This window comes from Prosopis cineraria, unplaced genomic scaffold (genome assembly GCF_029017545.1).
Source record: "Prosopis cineraria cultivar Desert tree isolate PC_DT_omini unplaced genomic scaffold, ASM2901754v1 PC2, whole genome shotgun sequence".
NCBI classification, from domain to species: domain Eukaryota; kingdom Viridiplantae; phylum Streptophyta; class Magnoliopsida; order Fabales; family Fabaceae; genus Prosopis; species Prosopis cineraria.
The window spans coordinates 14983031-15003339 of NW_026555333.1; the positions used below are offsets into that span (position 1 = coordinate 14983031).

The window sequence follows — 20309 nt, forward strand, 5'->3', positions numbered from 1 at the left end:
CTCAACTTTTTTTTAATAAAAATGAAGACAATAGTTGTTTTATAATATTCTTAGAATCAAATTATGATATAAATATCATTTTTTACTTGAGCATGTATCTTTGATTTTCGTATTTTGTTGAAAAAAAGGTTTGATTATCTTTTATGGACAAATTATTCAGTTTCATGTATTAAAATATATAAGGAATTACATACAAGTTTTTTCTCTTATACCCCAGCATATATAAAAACAACATATTTCTTCCGTTAAAAAATATAAAATATTTTTTAAAGAGTTGAATATTTAAAAATGTAAAATATTTTTAGTCTTTTGAGGTGTAATTAATATTCTATTTTTTAAAAGTATGCCTATTAATAATAATTTTATATTTATTGTAAGGTATTTAATAGGAGTAAATATGAAAAGATAAGGTTAGTTAAAAAGTAGATAATTATTTTATTAAAAAGTGATATTCAATTAAAAATATTTTATATTTTTAAATAAAAAGGATAATAATTTAGCTTTCATGGGTCAACTCATAAACCTAGTTCCAAAGCATCTTTTTTTTATTTTTTTTAACCTTTGTTTGAAAGCTTTGACGAACAAAGAGTTATCCCTCCAAATTTTAGGTGTGCAAATTAGCTATCCCCATGTGGCAACATTTTTCATCTAAAAAATATTTTTTTATTCATAAATATTTTTTATTGAAAATAATTCAAGACATTATTAGATGTTAAATGTGACTTTTTTTATTTATTTTATTTTATTCTGATTTTTGTGATGCCTTTCATTGCTCATTTCTCGGGGGAAAAAATTACTGGAAAATTTCAGTCGTTTGTTTCGCTACATTGTACCCTTTTTCTTTTTCTTTTTTTTTTTAATAATACCGAAACATATATGAGAACACCCTAAAAAGGAGTACAAAACATCCAAGAACAAGCGAGGTCACCTTCATCATTCACCTCCTAGAGGAAGAGGAGAGGGATAATTCCATTGTACTTTCCTTTTATTTGTTTCTTTAGAAGCAGTTTAATCATATTTGAGGTAAAAAAAAAACTAATTTTAATCAATATAAGATTGTCAAACTCAAGAGTTTAAATTAATTTATAATGAGAATGTAAATTCAAATTTTAAACTCGGATTACAAACTTATAAGAGTTTACTTTTAATGATAAATAATCATTAAAAATATATGGCTAAATAATTAAAATATAAAATATGATCATAATTTAATTTAAATATATTTCAAATATAAATCATTGAAATTATATCCATTCACATTAATAGATTATCATACTCAATGTAAAAATTTTAAAATACGTTAGCTTATTTTTTTGTATTTCTTATTTTTATTAATATTACTTTTATTTTTTAAATTTTATTTTTCTTTGAAATGGGTTCTACCGTTTCTGTAACCGAGTTCTACATAATATATAATTAACTTACTTAACTCAATAAAAAATTGATGAGTTTAATGAATCTAATTGAGGTTGCATCTAGTTTAAATTTATGAGTGAGTTGACACAATTTTATAAGTTAAAAATAAAAAAATGGTAAAATTTAAGAGTGAACTCATGAGTTAACTAAATTTTCATCCAATTTGAATTTGAGCGAGTTGACACAATTTTGTAAGTTAGAAATATGAAAATAATAAACTTAAAGGATTAACTCGAGAATTTGACAATAAAAGTAAGTATTATTATGTCTTGGCTATTAATTTGTGAAAAAACGATGGCTGATATATATATAGTATTGAGTCAGTATCCTCTAATCAAATTGACTTGGAAAATGACTTTTCATATAAACTGCAAAATAAAACCATAAATTAACATATTGTCAATAATTTACTTTGAAGTGGTAATTTTAGATAATCTATCGCAAAACAATACTATTAGTTTTTTTAACAGTACAAGAGTAAACGATAACAAAAATTATCCCTCATGTATTGAGGGCAAAAAGTAGCCTGAGCAATGATGAACGAGGTGTTGTATAGATAGTGCAGCTGTCTCATAAATATTTTGCAAGTTATTTAATAAATTAATAAATATGTGTAATATGTGTATCATATGCCCCCATCTCAGAGATAATAACTCCAAATGACTACCTGCGTTTGGACGTGAATGCTTCAGCAGATATTCAACAATTTGTTACCTGTGGGGGCATAGTTGGAGACAGCAAAGGCAATTGAATCAAAGGTTTTTTTAAGAAAAATTGGAATTCATGACAATCACTATAACAGAATTATATGGAATACTCATGGGGCTTAAATTTTGTCAAACAAATGGCTTTTTCAAGGTTCTTTTATTTACTGATTCAATGAAATCATTGAATCTTATATATTGTGGTGGTAGAGAGTATCATCCTATCCTCTTTATGAGGAGCTACAAAAAATTCGTGTACTTTTAGTTGCCAATCAACTTGTGTAGATGCAACATTGTTATAGAGAATCACTCAAATGTGCTGACAAGCTTGTTAGAAAAGCTCAATGCATAAAAGCAGACATTATTATTTTTAATTCTGTTCCTTCCTTTTGCTTTCCAAATTTCCTACAAGACATGAGATCTTTGACCTCTAATTAGGTTCTTGTTATTTGCTTTCAAGTTTCTGTAACTTGCCTTATGATTTCAAAATAATAATAATAATAATTGCTCCCACTAATAACTTGTCCATTCAATTTTTCTTTTTTATTTTTATATTCTTAATTTTCATGGCCCACAACACATTCTATGCTCATCATTTTATTTGTGGTTATTTATTTTTTTCATTAAAATCGACTCTTTTCCTCTATTTTTTTTTGTCATTTTTTCCCGTCTCACTTCAATTAAAAAAGCTAAATCCATAAGCAGCATCTTGTCACAATCTTCACACATTGTATATCCGTTAATGTATTTGTTTTTAGAGTTAGTCTTGATATTACAAGTAACAATTGCATAAGTTAAAAAGGCCATCTCTGCTATTAATATCATCAAGAATAGGAGATAAATTGTTGAATGGTAATTTGATCTTATATAAAGAAATAAATTTTTGATAGTATCAAAAATGAAAAAATTATTCAACATCATTAAAATATGAAACCTTTCATGAAAAGATTGTCTGAAAACATTCGAAGTAAAACTTATGATATATTTCAATTTTTTTTGTGGTATTATGATATATTTGTTTCATTGCAAGTATATTTTTATATGAGTAAATATATTATGTGCCCACAATTCAAAATTTCTGGATCCATCACTGAGTCTCGGTAATCCTCTTCTAACTATGAGTTGTTAAATATTAGTTTTGTGTTGCAGGGGCTGAGTTTCTTCAGAAAATTAAGGGTAAATACTACCGAAGGAAATTTTGAAACCGTTAAAAACATAAACAACCCAGTAGTCTTACTTCACAAATTCCATATAAAATTAAAAATTGCTGATCATAAACAGAAAAAACTACCAACCCAAAAGCATCATCCCAAACATGTTGTGAATTATCTAACATTTTTGCCTAAGGAGTTTTATTTCTATCTTCACATATCCGCCCGACCAATTTCATGATGTCCTTATCATTTTGGGAAGTCAATTGATATCACTGAAATTGGAGGAATCGTGATGTTCATGTTTGGCTGAGGATTCTCCAATAGGGTTTTCATTGGTACAACCTATATACAAGTCAAACACAAACATACATGAGTGTAATTTCACAATGAGCTTTAATTTACACCAATTTTCTCCAATAAATAAATTAATATACCCAAAATGATAACAAAAAAAAAAAACATATGTACCTTAACAGGATTGTAAAAGCTATTCTCGTCTCTGACATTGCCAGAAGTGAGCAAAGTAATTGTTGACCCAGAGAGATTCACATCGGGATCCAAGCCATCAATTTTAATACTTAGAGTCGTTGCTCGGTTAGCAAAATTCACAACCTAACAGAGATATTTCAAATCAACATTAAGCAACTAATTACCCATCAATTTGACCCACCCCAACATTGACTATCAATCTATGCATTACCTTAATCCTCAAATAACTCCTTTTGTTTGCGTAATCTTGCCAAACAATTGCTGATGCTACAATGGAAGATGGGGCTTTGAGTTTTGAGTTAACATATGTCGCTCCACTTGATTGTGTGAATAGTTGTTGCAACCAATAACTAGGAACTCCGTAGCTCCGATATGAATCAAACACGATTGCATCTGGTTTCCATCTGTGTCATCCACACATAAAAATTACATAATTTTCATTCAAAGTATATGCGTATATAAATATATACATAAAATAAAATAATTAAAGTGTATTACTTTTGGTCATTGTAATTTACAAAAAGTGGTGCATAAGAGACCATTTCCACAAGATCACTGCAGCATAAACATCAATATATTAGCATTTAAGTTATTAAAACATATATTCAATGATTTAGGGAACAATGAACCTGTTCTTTTCTAATCCCATAAGGAATGCAGCTTCTCCTAATGCAGACAAAAGAGATCCAAATCCAGCATCTTCTTTCCATACAGCGTACTCACTAATAAAAGCCTTGGCGCCAATACGTCTAGCAGAATCAAACTTGTTGTATTTTGAGAAAATATCCTCAGCAGTAGTATAAATATGAAAATCAAACAAATCTGCCGGTTGATCTAGTGGTTTTATGGTGGCATCACAATTTGAGATTATTTGCATATCTGGATAGCGATGCTTGATGGCTTTATAGAATTTAAGATAATTTCCTTGATAATTATACATGTCACAGTCCTCATTTCCAACAGCAACAAATCGTAAATCAAATGGTTTAGGATGTCCCAAAGAAGCTCTAATCTTTCCCCACTTTGATGTGGTCGGACCTTTAGCAAATTCTATACCATCAAGAGCTTCCTATAAAATCATTAATGCAAAATATTAGTTGAGCTTAATTACTAAAAAATAAAGAGGAAGTAACGATTTTAAAATTATACTTGCACAAAAGGACCAATCTCAGTTGTATTGATTTCTTCTTGACGAGCAATTCCAGCATTAAACACCCACACTGGCAATGCACCAAGGTCTTCTGCAAGCTTTTTAAATGCAAAAAGTCAAACTAAGTTATTGACTTATTGATACAAAAAAAAAATAATTACTTGGAAAAAAAAATTAAAGGGCATATACTTGAAGCATTTCTAGAAAACCCAAACCATCATCGGTCCAATAGTCCCATGGATCATTAAAGTGGCCAGGTCTATTCTCCCAAGGTCCAACAGTTTCTTTCCACCTGAACGCATTTCTTAATTTTTCTCCTTCAACATAGGTACCACCTATTGCAAACCAATATATAATTAAATTAATTATAACATCTTAAAAACTACATATTTAGAGGTGTATCGTTTTACATAAGCATACCTGGAAATCGAAAAAATTTTGGTTTCAAATCTGCCACCATTTGATATAAGTCCTTTCGAAAACCATGTCCCTAAAATAAAAAAAGAAATATAATTATAATCATAAAAGGAGAAGTATATAATAAACAAATATTATTTTCACATGATTAAAAATTACTATTTTAAATATTACAAACATTGTAAGTGTCTATGGGCATGGCTGAGACTTGATCCAACCAAATCACTCCCTTTTTGGTGGTTGTAATTTGCAAACTAGAATTAAAATCTGATCCAATGGCTTTAAGAATAGTTTCCATCCTTCTCCACTTTGAAACGACATTTGCAGATGCCCTACATGAATAGATTAATTAAGTAGTTGATACACACACACATAAAATAATTATCAGAAAAAGTTAAGGTGATAATAACCTTATATCAGTAGAAGCTAGTTCTTGGCCAAGTGTTCCTTTGAATGAGATTTTCAAATCAATTGGCCCTAATGCTCGAACATGGAAGACCACTTTATATTTCTTCCCTTCTTCAATAGACTAAAAGAATAATACATATAAATAAAATAATAATTAGATAGTTAAAATAGTTATTCAGCAATAAGGAACATAATGATATATAATTAAGAGTTAAAAGTCCAGACATACCATGCCCCAGAAACCAGGGTTAGAGAGGCCAACACCTTTTGGGCAATTCTTAGGAAATTCACAAAGGATATCCAATCTCACAGCAACTTTATTACGGGGAAATGGAGAAGCAAGTTCTGTTTCTACATGAATAGTTGATTCATTTCCAACAATTGACCAGGGAAAAATACTTGAAGGAACATTTGTGCCTCCAGCTTCAAAACCTTCATCACAACCATAAACTTGTGTTTAGTTATCAAAACACATCACATTATAGAAGGGAGAAAAAAGTTGAATCAATCCTTGAGAGGCAAGCTCAAAGTTGTTGTATGTATAATCACCTCTATTTCTTACGAGTTCTGTCCATATCCCTCCAGATCCAGCATGATTAATCTCCTATAAAACAAATATTCGGTTAATTATTCACACAATATTGTGTATACGAACATCTACATAGATATGTGAACTGTCAAATAATGCTAGGCATATAATATATATGTTTACCTCAAAAAATACTCCAAAAAAGTGTTCAGAAATTGGCCATCCAGACTCAAGATTTACAACTAGCGTTGAGACCTGCTTTGCATTGCATTGAGAAGCAAGGACAAAGAGTATGAGCGGAAGAGCACAAGCTTTGAAAGATGGCATCTTTATGTTACACTCAGGATTGTGCTTATTTTCATTTGTGCTAACTAGTATTTATAACCAAAGCTGATTAGGATTAAAATAGACTTGTTATAGTTCCTTTTTTTTTTGGGAAGTTGGTAGACTTAATTATTTTGGTTGATATAGAGACCTTATCCTATTTCTTAATTTATTTCCATTTATCATAAGAAATGTAACCTAACGTGTCTCCTCGTTTCTTTATTATTTTTTCTATTTTTGGCAAATCCAACAATATCTGTTTGTATATTTTTTACGATGAATGACGATAATTATATAATTTTGTTAATAATATATATTTTCTTTTGGCCAACCTAACGCAAAAATCTTCGAGATTATTGGTATTTTCAGACATGTAATTATCCACACATTTATTTAGCGTATTTAATTACATGAAAAGGAATTCCTAGTATGTATACATCGCGGTCGATTATTTTTAGAAAGCTATATATTTTTGGAAAACAAAATTTCAATTGAATGAAAGTTTATCAAAAATTATTTTTATGAAAAGAAATAATATGAATAATTGGAAATATAGAAAATTATAAAACAATGAAATCATATATGTGTGTGTGAGATATTCAAGTCATCAATTAAATGTATGATTCTCAAATTTTAGTTTCATGACACCTGATCCTGGGCAAGGGAATCAAATATTAAAAGAAAATTAAATTTGATTTCTTTTATGGATATGTTTTTCTTGGTAAATGAATATTACAACAAAATATAACTCTTTCATTGGGCGCAAGTCAACAAGCGATAATGACATTGTTGAGACAAAGCCTTGTCAAATGCACATCGTTTGTGCCATAGTTGTTAAATTTTTAAGTTAACTTTATAAATTTAATATTTTAATATTTTTAATTTATAAAATTATGTTAACTCACTCATAAATTCAAATTAAATATAAACTTAGTTAAATTCATGAGTTTATCTTTAAATTTGTCATTTTTATATTTTTAACTTATAAAATCGTGTCAACTAATTCATAAACTCGAACTAGATATAAGTTTAATTAAATTTATTAAGCTCGTTAATTTTTTTTTTGAGTTCAAATTAAGTATATACTATGAAAAATTCAATTCATAAAAATTATAAGACCTGGTTTAAAGGAAAAAAAATTAAAATGTAAAAACTAATATTAATAAAAAAGATAACAAAAATAACAAAAATAAGTTCCCCTATTTTAAAATTTATATGTCTTGTATATGATAATTTATTAATGTAGATGAGTTTAATTTCAATTATTTATATTTTTAATATATTTAAATTAAATTACAGTCATATTTTAATAGTTATTTGTTAATAGAGATAAACTCTTATAAGTTTATGATTCGAGTTTGTGATACGAGTTTACATTCCTATCACGAATTTATTTAAACTCATAAGTTTAACAACCTTAGCCTGTGCAATCCTTTTTTTTTTTTTTTGAAAAGGAACATAAACTAAATTTAGACAAACAGTTGATATGAAAGTAGAGCTGATGTTTTTATGATAGTACAATATTATTAATTCCTTATTCATGATCTTTTTGCAAGTTTGCTTGTTTTAATCAAGATATATGTATGACTCATCATGATCCATCTTAAGTTCTTAGCTTGCATCACCTTCCATATCACGCACACATTTCCACTGATTTCACATCCTCTTTGCAATTACGCTTAAGAGAGAGTATATATGTATTCTGATTTTTCAGTTTTTCAAAATTAAATCACTCATTGAATTGATGTAATACGCGCGAGAGCTTAATTATTCGAATTTCATTTGACTTTTTTTTTTTGGGCGGGACATCCAAAATTGATTAGTTTAGCTATACTCGAATTGTAAAATTTCTCTTTGTGGCCCAAAAAACAATTGTGGTGGAATTGATCGTCATACATTAATATATAATTTTAATTTTATGTTTAAAACTATTAAATGAAAAAAAAAATTATCATGGGAATTGTTTTACATTTTCAATGATTCTTAAAGGGCTTAACTTGTTTAGAATATAATGTTCCAAACCTAGCGAGAATTTAAGATTTGATTTGCTGGCTCACTAATAAAATTAAAGGCGCTAATTCTCAACTTGTTTAGAATATAATGTTCCAAACCTAGCGAGTAATTTTTAATACAACGCTAATTTCACATTATAAAGGGAAAGTGACAGGTGGGATTAATTCTGAAAACGCTCAAGTTGAGCTTTTAACATCAAAATGGGAACGTTACAACTTACAACGAAGCAAGGGAAGGGAAGGGAAGGGATAATTACAATCAATCAAGTCTTAAATAAAAAACTAATAATTTTTTCAGTTTGTTTTACAAGTTAAATTTTTATATTTGTATATGTTAAACTTAAGTATTACTCCTTCTATCTCAAATTATAAGACAATTTTAGAGGAAAAAGATTTGCTATTTCAAATTATAAGACACTTTAATAAGATTAAGGTGTAATTAAATATGCTAATTTCACTATTACTCTTTCTCTATCTATTTAATATTAATTAGGTGTGGATTTAAAGTTATTAAATGAAGGATAATTTTAAAAGTTTACATTTTTATTTTTAAAAATAAAGTTGTTAAGTATATTTGATGAGGGTTATTAATATATAAAATTTTTTTTAAAGTGTCTTATAATTTAAGACCGGCAGAGTATAATTTATAAGTGATTGAAAATTGTGAGTAATTAAATTTTTTATTTGAAACCTGCATATAAATTCTTCCAAACGAGAAATTATATTCCCAATTTCCCGTCTTTTCAGCGAGTTGATGACATTAAATCACATTAATGTCATTTCATAGAAAACCTATTCTATTTCATCATATTCCTTCCATATGCTTCATTTGTTATCTAATACTTTTCCGGATCTTATTATAAATAACATTTTATAATAAATTGATGAACATTTTTAGAAATTACTTTGTATACAAAGATGGATTATTAATTGCTTTATCCTAATTTTATCTTTTTATAATGTTATATTAGTAGAGTAACAGATTATAATATAAGAGCAAGTGTTTTTAAATATAATACATTTAATAAGGATAAAATAAGAAATTTTTTCAGATAATATCAATAATTTAATTACTAATTTATATATAGATTTAGAGGAAATATGAACAATAAAATAGATAAAATACTTATTGGAAGCAAAATAGAAAAGAGAAAAGATTTTCTTAATGGTGCGAATATCCTCATTCATTACTCATATTACAGAATGGAGGGGGGTAATTGCATTAATTTAATATGCCTTTAATTTTTTGCTAAAAAAATGCCTTTAATTTGATGTTAATGAGATAATAGATGTGGCGGAGAGGATGAATGTTTAGTGATTAAATCACATTAATGTCATTTAATTTCTTTGATTCCTTGTCGGCCCCAACTCCTTCGCAATAATGAATGGAATGAAAAGAACAAAAGATTGGCAAGAGCACCAACACTTCAGATTGTTTCATGTATTATCATGTTGGATGTCAATACTAGCCGATATATTTTTACTATGTATTTGTAGGGTGTCGAAATATTATTATTTTAATTTAAAAAATTTAATTTTCTACACATATTAGGTACTTCGAGACTGTAAGTTGATATTTTAAAACAGATAATTCAAAGCTATCTTTAAGAAATTAAATTTTTTAAATATTGCAATATTAATATTTTTTTCTAATATATTTTTGTGATTTGCTTTTTAAAGTCAAATTTTAGATTTTTCTTTAAAAAAAAGTCTTCGATATAATAAAGGGTTAATGTGTATTTTAATCCTTGAACTTTTTTTTAGGAGCTTTATGCATCTTGTAATGATAAGTGAAATAATTTTACTTTTAAACTATGTTTTGATGTGCAAAAATTCATTTGTTAGATAACCGTTAACTTTTTTGTTTTCTGTTGATATGATATGTGTGTGAAGCTCATACATAATGACAGGTAAAAATTTAACTATGTTATAAAACTTTAACTATGTTTATTAGTGTTAATTTACCCTTGAACTCTTTTTTTAAGAGCGCTTGGCTTTCTTTTTAAAGTTTTTTTTCTAAAAGCATTAAGCACTTTAAAGTATTGTCACAATAAAATTTAATAAATATTATTAAAATATTAAATATTTTAATATTTAATAATTGAAACATTATTATTTATAAATATTCATCTAAACTATATAAATTATTTTTTAAATATTAACATCTCAAACTAGTTTTTTAAAAATTTACAGATGACTTATAATATTTTATATATTGATCATATTTTTAATATTACTTGAGTTCTTTAAATTTTTTACATCATTTTCTGTAATTTTTTTAATCAACTAATAGTTTTTTTTAAAATATTACATCACTCAATTTAATATATTAATATTTTTGATATTTTATAATTTTGTATTTAAAAATGAAGAGAATGAATATCCAAATTAATAGAGGAATTTTTCTCTACATATCTCAATTATTATCTTATTAAGTAACCTTTTTTATGTGTATATTAATGGGACAGATGATATATTTTAAATAAATATTTTTGTTAGTATATTGTTGGTTTTAATCTATCATGTTTTTAATTTTACACCTAACACTGTAGCATATAAAAAATATTAAATTTAGGTGGTGCAATATTTTGAAAGAAAATCATTAGTTAACTAAAAAGGTTATAGAGAATGAGCTAAAAATTTAAGAAATTTAATGAATATTAAAAATATGGATTAGTTTCGACCTACACAAAAAGTGTAATGATCTAGGTATTATCTTAAAAAGAGATTGAAAAATCAATATGTAAAAAATAACAAGTTGTCTATAAGTTTATGAAAAATTAATTTGAGCTATTGATATTTAAAAAATAATTTATAAATTTTGATGAATATTTTTAAATAATAATATTACATTATTAAATATTAAAATATTTAATATTTTATTAATATTTATTAAATTTTATTTTCACAAGACTTTAAAGTGCTCAATATTCCTAAAAAAAAAACTTTAAGATATCTAGCACTTTTAAAAATAGAGTTTATGATGAAATTAATATCAAAAGACATGATTAAAGTTTTAATTTTATTGTACATGGGCCTTACGCACATGTCATGGTAACAAAAAGAAAATTAACGGCTAACTAATAAAAAAATTTTTTTTCTCCTAAAAAAATAGTTTAAGAAAAAAATTACATCACTTATCAATATAGGCTACCTAGTGCTTTTTGAAAAAATTTCAAATATAAAAATACACTTTAACCCTATAATAAAAATATAAAATTATATTTTTAATTATAAAAATGTAGAAATACAATCTTTTGTCATATAAAATCTATGCATGAAACTATTAGTAGAGACTAGATGATAGACAATTAGACATAGATAGAATAATTAATGATTATTTTTTTTTGGCATTATTATAAAAGATGACATATGTATGCCAATTTATTTTTAAATTGAAATTATATCTTTTATATTTTTTATGATCATGTATTAAAAATATATTCCCTCCATTCAAAAATATAAAGTATTTTTTGAGGAATTAGATATTAAAAAATATAAAATATTTTTAATCTTTTCCAAATGTAATCATTGCCTTTTTTTTCAAAAGTGTCCTTATTGATAAATAATAAGAGTAAATATGAAAAGATAAGGTTAGTTTGAAAGTAGGTAACTACTTTATTAAAAATAAAATTCAGTTAAAAATATTTTATATTTTAAATAAAGGAATATCATATTTTAATACATCATATATGATATGATACATATAGTATCCGATACGTGCATTAATATTTATGTATCATAATTGGCAAGTGAGCCAAACTCAAGCTAACCCACCAAATCAAATTTTGAATTAATGACAATTATGTCTTGAATTTTTTTAAAATAAATTTTAAATATTGATTGAAACAATTATAAACAAAAATATCTTATAATTTAATATCTATTAGTTATATTTAAAAGTGAAATGGCTTATATGCGTACAGTTATCTAAATCTAAACTCAATACCTTTAACTCATTTTTTCTTTTCTGGTTATTATTATTTGGTTATTACTTTCTATGAATATAACCAACTTAGTATTAGGTAGGTTATATATATATATTTCAATTATATTTCATCAAATAATTAATGAAAGTGTTTTGAATGAGGAAAACATTATATTTATTTTATTCAATTATATGATTGGAAATATGTAAAAAAATTTTAAAATAAGATTTTAATCAACTTTTGTTAGAAACTTAAAAATATAAATGAATTAGCAATGACTTATATTATGGTTCAAAAGAAGTATATTCTATTATATTTTTCTTTTTTATAATATATTCTATTGTATCTTTATATATGTAATAAGAATTTCCAAATATTAATACTTATCTTTTTATGAATTTGTAAAACAAAGTTTAATTTACTAACAAATGTTTGCCTAATTGATAAAAATTTAGTACATAATTTATAAATTTCATTATCAATATGAAGATCTTGTTAGTGAGTAATCTATAAATATTTTTATAAGCACTGTATACCTTAACCGTAAGCCTCCAACATCAAGTCTTAAAACATTTAATTATTATTAGTATGAATCAGGGATTCTAGGAGAGAACGGATTTAAGTTATTATTAGTATGAATCAGGGATTCTAGGAGAGAACGGAAGCTAAATGAAGTTGGCATTCCACTACTTTGCTTGTCAAATACGCGCGCATCGGGCAGATAACTTCTGCTAAATTATCATTATTTCAAAAAAAAATTCACAAATCATACTTTAATTGATAAGTTTTATTTTATATCAAATTTCAAAAACTGTGAGTCGCTCTGCCATGAACATGAAAAGAAAACTAAACTCGACGTTACAATACATCACATTTTGATCCCTCACCATGAAGCTATCTCGCTTTGCATATAAAGAATCATAAAGCTTGATGTGATTAATATATATATATATATATATATATCATAAAGGTGAACAGCAATCACCCATCTTATAGAGTCAAGTGGTGTTCGTGCCAATGTAGGAAGGAAAAAGAATGCCAGAAGATAAACAAATTTAGAACATAATAATAATAACAACAACAGATAGAATCAAAAAACTGTACAGCAATCACCTATCTTGAAAAAAGAGAAGACAAGCTCAAGTTCAAAGATATACAATGTGCCAACTCTATTTCTTGCAGCCGATAAAAAGGAGCGAAGCATGAATCCATGCCAATCACTTTACCTCTGTTCATGTGGAATGAGAAGAAGATGATCTGGTCCCAGAAGTTCCAACCCCATGTAAAGATTCATTCGTACTTCTTACATGCTGTTTAGGGACATTGCTGCTGCTGCTGCTATTGCTTGAGCCACCTGTATCACTGCAATCCTGAAGCTGTTCCAATGCTCCAACCACATCGGCCATGGTCGGTCTGAATCTCGGTTCTACAGAAAGGCATTGGATCGCGATTTTTGCTAGTTTCATGGCCTCACGCACCAGGTACTGGCCTTCGATACGAGCATCCATAACTTGGAAAATCCGGCGCTTGCTTGAAAGGTATGGCTTGGCCCATTCAACCAAATTCTGTTCCCTGCCTGGCCTGTTTCTGTCCAGTGCACGTTTGCCGGACATGATTTCAAGCAGAACAACCCCGAAAGTGTATACATCACTCTTCTTGGTTAGGTGACCTTCAAAAAGGGCAATGGAGAAGGATCAGCAATGATATTGTGGGCAAAGATTATTTCAACTCAAGTGTGAATTATCAAGTGAAAGCCTATAAATAAAGGAGCTCCCAATAAAGTGAAGTGAACTAGGGAGCAACAGCACAGAACTCAGAGAACTGGTTCTCAAATGTCAACGCAGAACCAATGTGGCCACACAATATCCAGCTGAAACAGACCCCACAACCCACACAATGCATTGGTCATAATGAAATTGCATAGCTATGGTACACTATATTTCAGGGTTGCTCATAAATTTCTTTCAGCAAACAGATTAACAAGGTTAAAAATCAATAATATAGTGGGCAAACAAGGGAGGAGGGAAATGTTTTGACGTGTTTAACATTAGATAGTTCGCTTTCTGGTCTTGATTTGCAATGTAGAGCTTGTGAAAAGTAGATCAAGTTACAGCTCACATGGATAGCTAACTAATTAGGCAGATAGTTTGAAAGATAGTCGCTGAAAGAACCCCTGTTCAGGAAATTAGTGTCCTAAGAGTTAACTCCGTAGAAAGTAGGCTTCGTGAAGTGAGTCACACTTATCACAAATTAAAAATAGTCACACTACTACAAATGGAAGTTGGATCTAGATGAAGGGACTAATCCCTCACATCGTGGAGAACCAAAGTTCAAATCTCCATTGGAAGAGGTATCCGCATTTAGTATCCAACCGTGTTTTGAATAGGATTGCTTCCAATAGGAGGATATCTATGAGTAATAAAAAAGGAGTTACGCCATTGACTATACAAGAAGCTAGCAGAAATCAGCACAAAATAACAATAAAAACAAGCCTTATCCCAATACAAAAGAGTAAGAAAAATGTTTGCAGTATTCAGGGGGCAAAGAAGCTCCCACATGAACACTAAAATTCTACCTCTCCTGCTCTGACCCCCTCTTTATATCTCCTAGTCTAACCTAGCTTCCATGAGTTCCCTACACAAGTCCCGCACTCATCATCATATTTCCCAGGCAATTATCTAACCAAGCCAATGTTTGGTGGCCAATTCAGAACAAAAAGTTAGCATCATAACTGATTTTGGATGCTATTAGAAGATACATCAACCCTTTTGGTATCCAGTGAATTATATGTTTAATCTTTTTATTCCACCCTTTCCAAAGGAGGAAAGAAACTGATATTCCCAATGAGAAGTTGACAAAGGTGATACGCAATAGATGAAGGTTGTTATGGGAAATGAAATGCTATATATCAAATGAAGAACAGTAACAACAGAGACAAGATTACATGCAAACAATAGGATATGACCATTTAAAGTGATCATGATCTAAGAATTACTCTTCAGTTTGAAAGATACCTGTGGCCATATACTCAGGAGCAGCATAGCCATAGGTGCCCATGACCCTGGTAGAGACATGGCTCTTATCATCTGATGGTCCGTCCTTTGCCAATCCAAAATCAGATAGCTTTGCATTGAAGTTCTGATGACAACAAAATGGGATGTTAGAATAGCTAGTCCAGCTAACAACTTCTAATCTTGTAAGTTCAGTGGGATTTACATACTGAATCAAGCAAGATATTAGATGCTTTTAGGTCTCGATATATCACTTTTACTCCGTCACTATGAAGAAATGCAAGACCCTTTGCAGCATCAAGGGCAATTTTCATGCGGTTGCTCCAAGAAAGGGGTTCAACATGAGATGTCCCTATTCCAAAAACAATAGGTAGTTGAAAGTTTGAGTCTCTAAGCACTAAATATTGTCATCCCAAATATAAACTTGAAATAGTAGTAATGGAAGGAAAATTATCAACTCACTTCGAAATAAATGATTATCCAAGCTGCCTTTGGTCAAAAACTCATATACCAGAAGCCGGTGGTCATCCTCTAAGCAGTAACCAATCAATTTCACAAGGTTAGGATGATGCAGCTGTCCCAGAAAATTGATCTCTGTCTAAAGCACAAGACTAATTAGTGACAATATCAAACAATAAAAGGCATCTAAAATATTATCTATTTCCAATAGAAATTACCAAAAGCTATTAATATGACAATTTTCTGCCATGCCTAAATTCTATGCTTTCAAGCAAATTTCTTTTTGTAAACAAGCCCTGTCAACCACTAAGTGACACTCACCAACCATTCATTGTGTCCCTGGCAGCCTTCTTGGTTAAGCTTCTTCACAGCAATGACAATCCCAGTCCCTGGTTTAGCTGGAGCAAGTGTCTGTTCATCAACCCACCCCTTAAATACGCCTCCAAACCCACCTTCGCCCACCATACTGTCCGGACGAAAGTTCCTTGTAGCTGTTTTTAGCTCATTATATGCGAAATTTTTCAAATTGGAGGACTGCAAGATCTCACCCTCTGTTCGAGGAGTCGGAGGCACAGAGGAAGTGGAGAACTTGCTGCTTCCACCAATCAAACCATCCTCTTCTTTGCTGTCATGGCTTGAGTTCCTATCTGCACATTCAAATTAAGAGACCCACTTTTCAGGACATCTAAAAGAACTCTAATTACAAATTAAGCTTCTGATTGCATGGGAACACCCTAGACATAGGTTATGATGCATTGTTTAGCTATCAAAGGAGCCTGAAGGTACCGGAACTTCGAATATAGAAAGTAAGCTATACGGAAATGAGAGAAACTTGTTAAACACTTCCCATGCATCCCATGGTTGAAGGATTCATTTCATGACTAAAAGACAGAACAGAAACAGACCCTTTTCTCTTCCAAGCCACCAAAAAAAAAAAAAACAAAACAAAACAAAACAAAAGAACCCATAATTTACAGACGCAAATAAACTAGCTGGAGCATTGTAGCATATGACTATGTTAAACGAATGAACACCGAATTTCAACAACCCAAGCCAAATCAAGCTCAGAAAGCACCAAACAAGCTGATGAAGCAAAACATTATTTGAGGAAGCGGGGAAGAAGAACAGCAATGTTACCCTTGCGTGGAGGGCTTTCAGCTTTGATCTTCGCACTGAAGCAGCAACCCATTACAACAAACAAACCTCAGAACCCAGAATAGGTTGTCGCTATTTTTAGTGAACCCACCACCAGTTTGAGCGGAGAAAGAATCGAAAACCCTCTGATATCAATGAGAAAGAGGCACTGGTGAAAATGGAAAAGCAGACATAACAAGTATGAAAGGGAGGGTTTATTTTCACATGTGAGTTAGCTGTCAACCGCGGAGACTTGATCCTCAAAATATAAGTAATGAATGCACGAAGCTTGAATGGGTAAAGTGAAGGTGTGAACGAGGGAGAGAAAAGGAATTGCAAGGAAAGATCATAAATTTAGACCATCGAGAAGGACAAAATGCAGTGGGCGTTGACCGAGCTGTCACTCTGGTTTTACAATTCGTTAACGAGAGCAAGTGGAAGGAGACTCGGAAATTGCCTTCATTTCATTCCACGCTCCGACTCTGAACCTTATCCTTCTCTTTGTCCAATCCCATCCTCGCACTCGGCGACCCGTGGCCCCCAGCCGTTTGATTAAGTGAGAATCACATCCCAATACATTTAAGTAATATCAGTTAAGTCTTTAAAAAAATTTAAAACAAAATAAATTAAAAATATTGATGTAAATTATTACAAACTCATAAATTTTAATTACAAGTAAGTATTTAAATATCAAACACAACTTTTATGTTATAATAAAAAAATTTATTTATAACTATTTAAATTAATATTTTAATTTATTTTGTAAAAATTTTTATTAAAAATCTAATTATTATTAATTCATTCCTTTAAAATTTAATTTTCATTTTTTCCTCGACTAAAGATGAGAGATGGTAATTATCTACTACTCCTTCCCATCCATTTATAAGATTCGATATTTTAAAATATGAGATGTTTTTGATAACAAAAAGTTATTAAATATAATTGTTTTAATATCATTTTTTGGTTATATTTTTTCTCTATTTAATGTTTTATATCAAAAGAAGCATATTTTTTAAAATTTTTATTTTTATTTTTTAAAAAATTAAATTTGTAAAGTATATTTAATTAATTTTATTAGAATGTGTAATTTTTTTTAAAATATCTTATAAATTGAAACATGATTGTATTTAAGAATCTAAGTATTCAAGTAATTAGTAATAATAATTTTAAAATTTTAAGATGATAAAATAAAATACTATCATTTACTATATTAGAGTATTTTATAGTAGTATTTTAAGAAGTATGAACACTAATGTTAAGTTAAGTGCGTTAATTTTAATTTTTTTATAACTATAAGGAAATTGATTTTGAAAATTCTATTGAATTATAATTAATGCAAATAAAAATTCTTAATTACTCTTTTCCTTTAGATTGAACCCTTTCTTGAGAGAACAAAAGGTTACATCGAGTTTGGCATTACATTGCTTTGCTCGTCAAATTTAACGCCGCTTGAAGTGCCGACTATTAAAACCGTCTTGTTAGTAATTGGTAGGTGACGGTGCATATACAAACAAACACACGCCAATACATTCCATCCATATTTTTTATTTATCTCATCTTATACTTTTTTGTATCAAATATAGTATAGACAATTAGACATATACTATTTTTTTTGATTTATGTATTATATAAAATTTAAACATAAATATAGGTATTATTTTTTTTATAGTTGATACTGATTACTGGTAATTCCTCATTTCCTTGTCTAATTAAGCTGCGAAGTTTTTTTAAAAAAAATCAGGTAAAAAAAATAAAAAAAAAATCATGGTAGAGTGACTCTGTTTGGTACGTCATGATTAGTTAGGAGAAAATAATTGATGAAACTTGGCTAGAAAATAGACAGCCAAAAAGTCAGCGTAGACGACAGTATATGCTCAATTAAATAAATGAGGAAAGTTGATCGTTTGCTTGGAAAAATTAAGAGAACAGTCAAATGCAAACAAAAGAGTTTTGGATTTTCTTTTCTTTGAAAACTCACAGAGACGGAAACCTGTTTGACATTTGAAGCCAAGGCATCATCATTATTCATAATTTTGTTGTATTATTATTATGTCAATTTGCAATATACCACATGATCCCTTTTTTATTGCGTACTAGCGGATCATAAAATAATATGAAGCCACTGAAGAAAACAGTTTCGTCCGTGAATGGAAGCACCTAAATATTATAGTCAGCTTGAATATATATATATATATATATATTTTGCTCCATTGACTTTGACTCTTATATTTGCCAAGCCTAATAATTTCTAAAAAAAAATTAAAATAATAGCTTGCTTGGAAGTTGGAACTCTAGTCACTCGTTCCTAAATTCATGCCTTAAACTGTCTAACATTTTCTTTTTTTTTTTTTTTGTGAAATTGAAATATTCCTATACATTTATTTTCATGCTGATGAAATTTGTAAATTTTGTTTTATCCAAAAAGATAATTTCTTTGTAAGCGACTTGCATATAAAATAGATGTCGATTTTTTGTTTTACTCTGACGCATTATTTTAAACTCTACCTTTTGACTCTCTTTAACAATTTATATTATATTGGGTGAAACAATATTTCATATTTTATATCAATTATTTTGAAAATAAAAGACATCAAACATCGCTGAAATTTGTTGATATTGACAGAAACAAATTCCCTGAGGTTGAGATCCCTGAATTTCTGTGACTTTTTTGTTGTTGATATTCTTGATATTTTATTATTTTTATAAAACATAAAATCTTCTTTTTCTTTATTAAAAAGGCAAACTCCATGAAATTTACAGATTTTCAAGTTCAAAAAATTAATTCCCAGTTTTAGCATGTAGTTAGAAAGCAAAATAAAAAGGACAACATTAACATCAGCTATTATTATTGCTATTACTATTATTATGACAACATTAACATATGTCATACTACTAATTTATGAAGTCTCGGCACCTCTTACATTTTTAAATTAAATAAAAAAAAGCAAAACTTCAGTGACATTACATTATTATTAATTGACAAATTGAAGCTTAAACTATTCAAAATTCATAAACCAATAGTGAGAGTCTATCCACCACTGGTTGGTGGGAGGATGTAATACATGAAGAAAGGAAGTCAGCATTAGATCTAATCACTTCATTGACTGTCCCTTGCACTGAAGGAAGTCAGCGTTACAAAGTTTCTGTATTTTTTTTTTTTTACTGTGACCGTT

General features: G+C 28.8%; 2 protein-coding genes across 2 annotated transcripts; both read right to left on the reverse strand.

Annotated features, from left to right (window-relative positions):
- Window positions 1-3520: 3520 nt before the first annotated feature.
- On the reverse strand, window positions 3521-6594 carry LOC129302555 (alpha-L-arabinofuranosidase 1-like). The gene is made up of 13 exons (XM_054941492.1): window positions 6451-6594; window positions 6288-6342; window positions 5968-6170; window positions 5741-5859; window positions 5509-5662; window positions 5334-5403; window positions 5103-5248; window positions 4913-5011; window positions 4393-4832; window positions 4262-4318; window positions 3975-4167; window positions 3743-3886; window positions 3521-3616 (listed from the first exon to the last, which is right to left on the reverse strand). The coding sequence occupies exons 1-13, from the start codon at window positions 6592-6594 to the stop codon at window positions 3521-3523; spliced, it is 1920 nt and encodes a 639-aa protein (XP_054797467.1).
- Window positions 6595-13467: 6873 nt separating this feature from the next.
- Window positions 13468-17515, reverse strand: LOC129303102 (receptor-like cytoplasmic kinase 176). The gene is made up of 6 exons (XM_054942150.1): window positions 17140-17515; window positions 16324-16649; window positions 16006-16141; window positions 15753-15895; window positions 15547-15670; window positions 13468-14201 (listed from the first exon to the last, which is right to left on the reverse strand). The coding sequence occupies exons 1-6, from the start codon at window positions 17189-17191 to the stop codon at window positions 13765-13767; spliced, it is 1218 nt and encodes a 405-aa protein (XP_054798125.1). The 5' UTR covers window positions 17192-17515; the 3' UTR covers window positions 13468-13764.
- Window positions 17516-20309: the final 2794 nt, after the last annotated feature.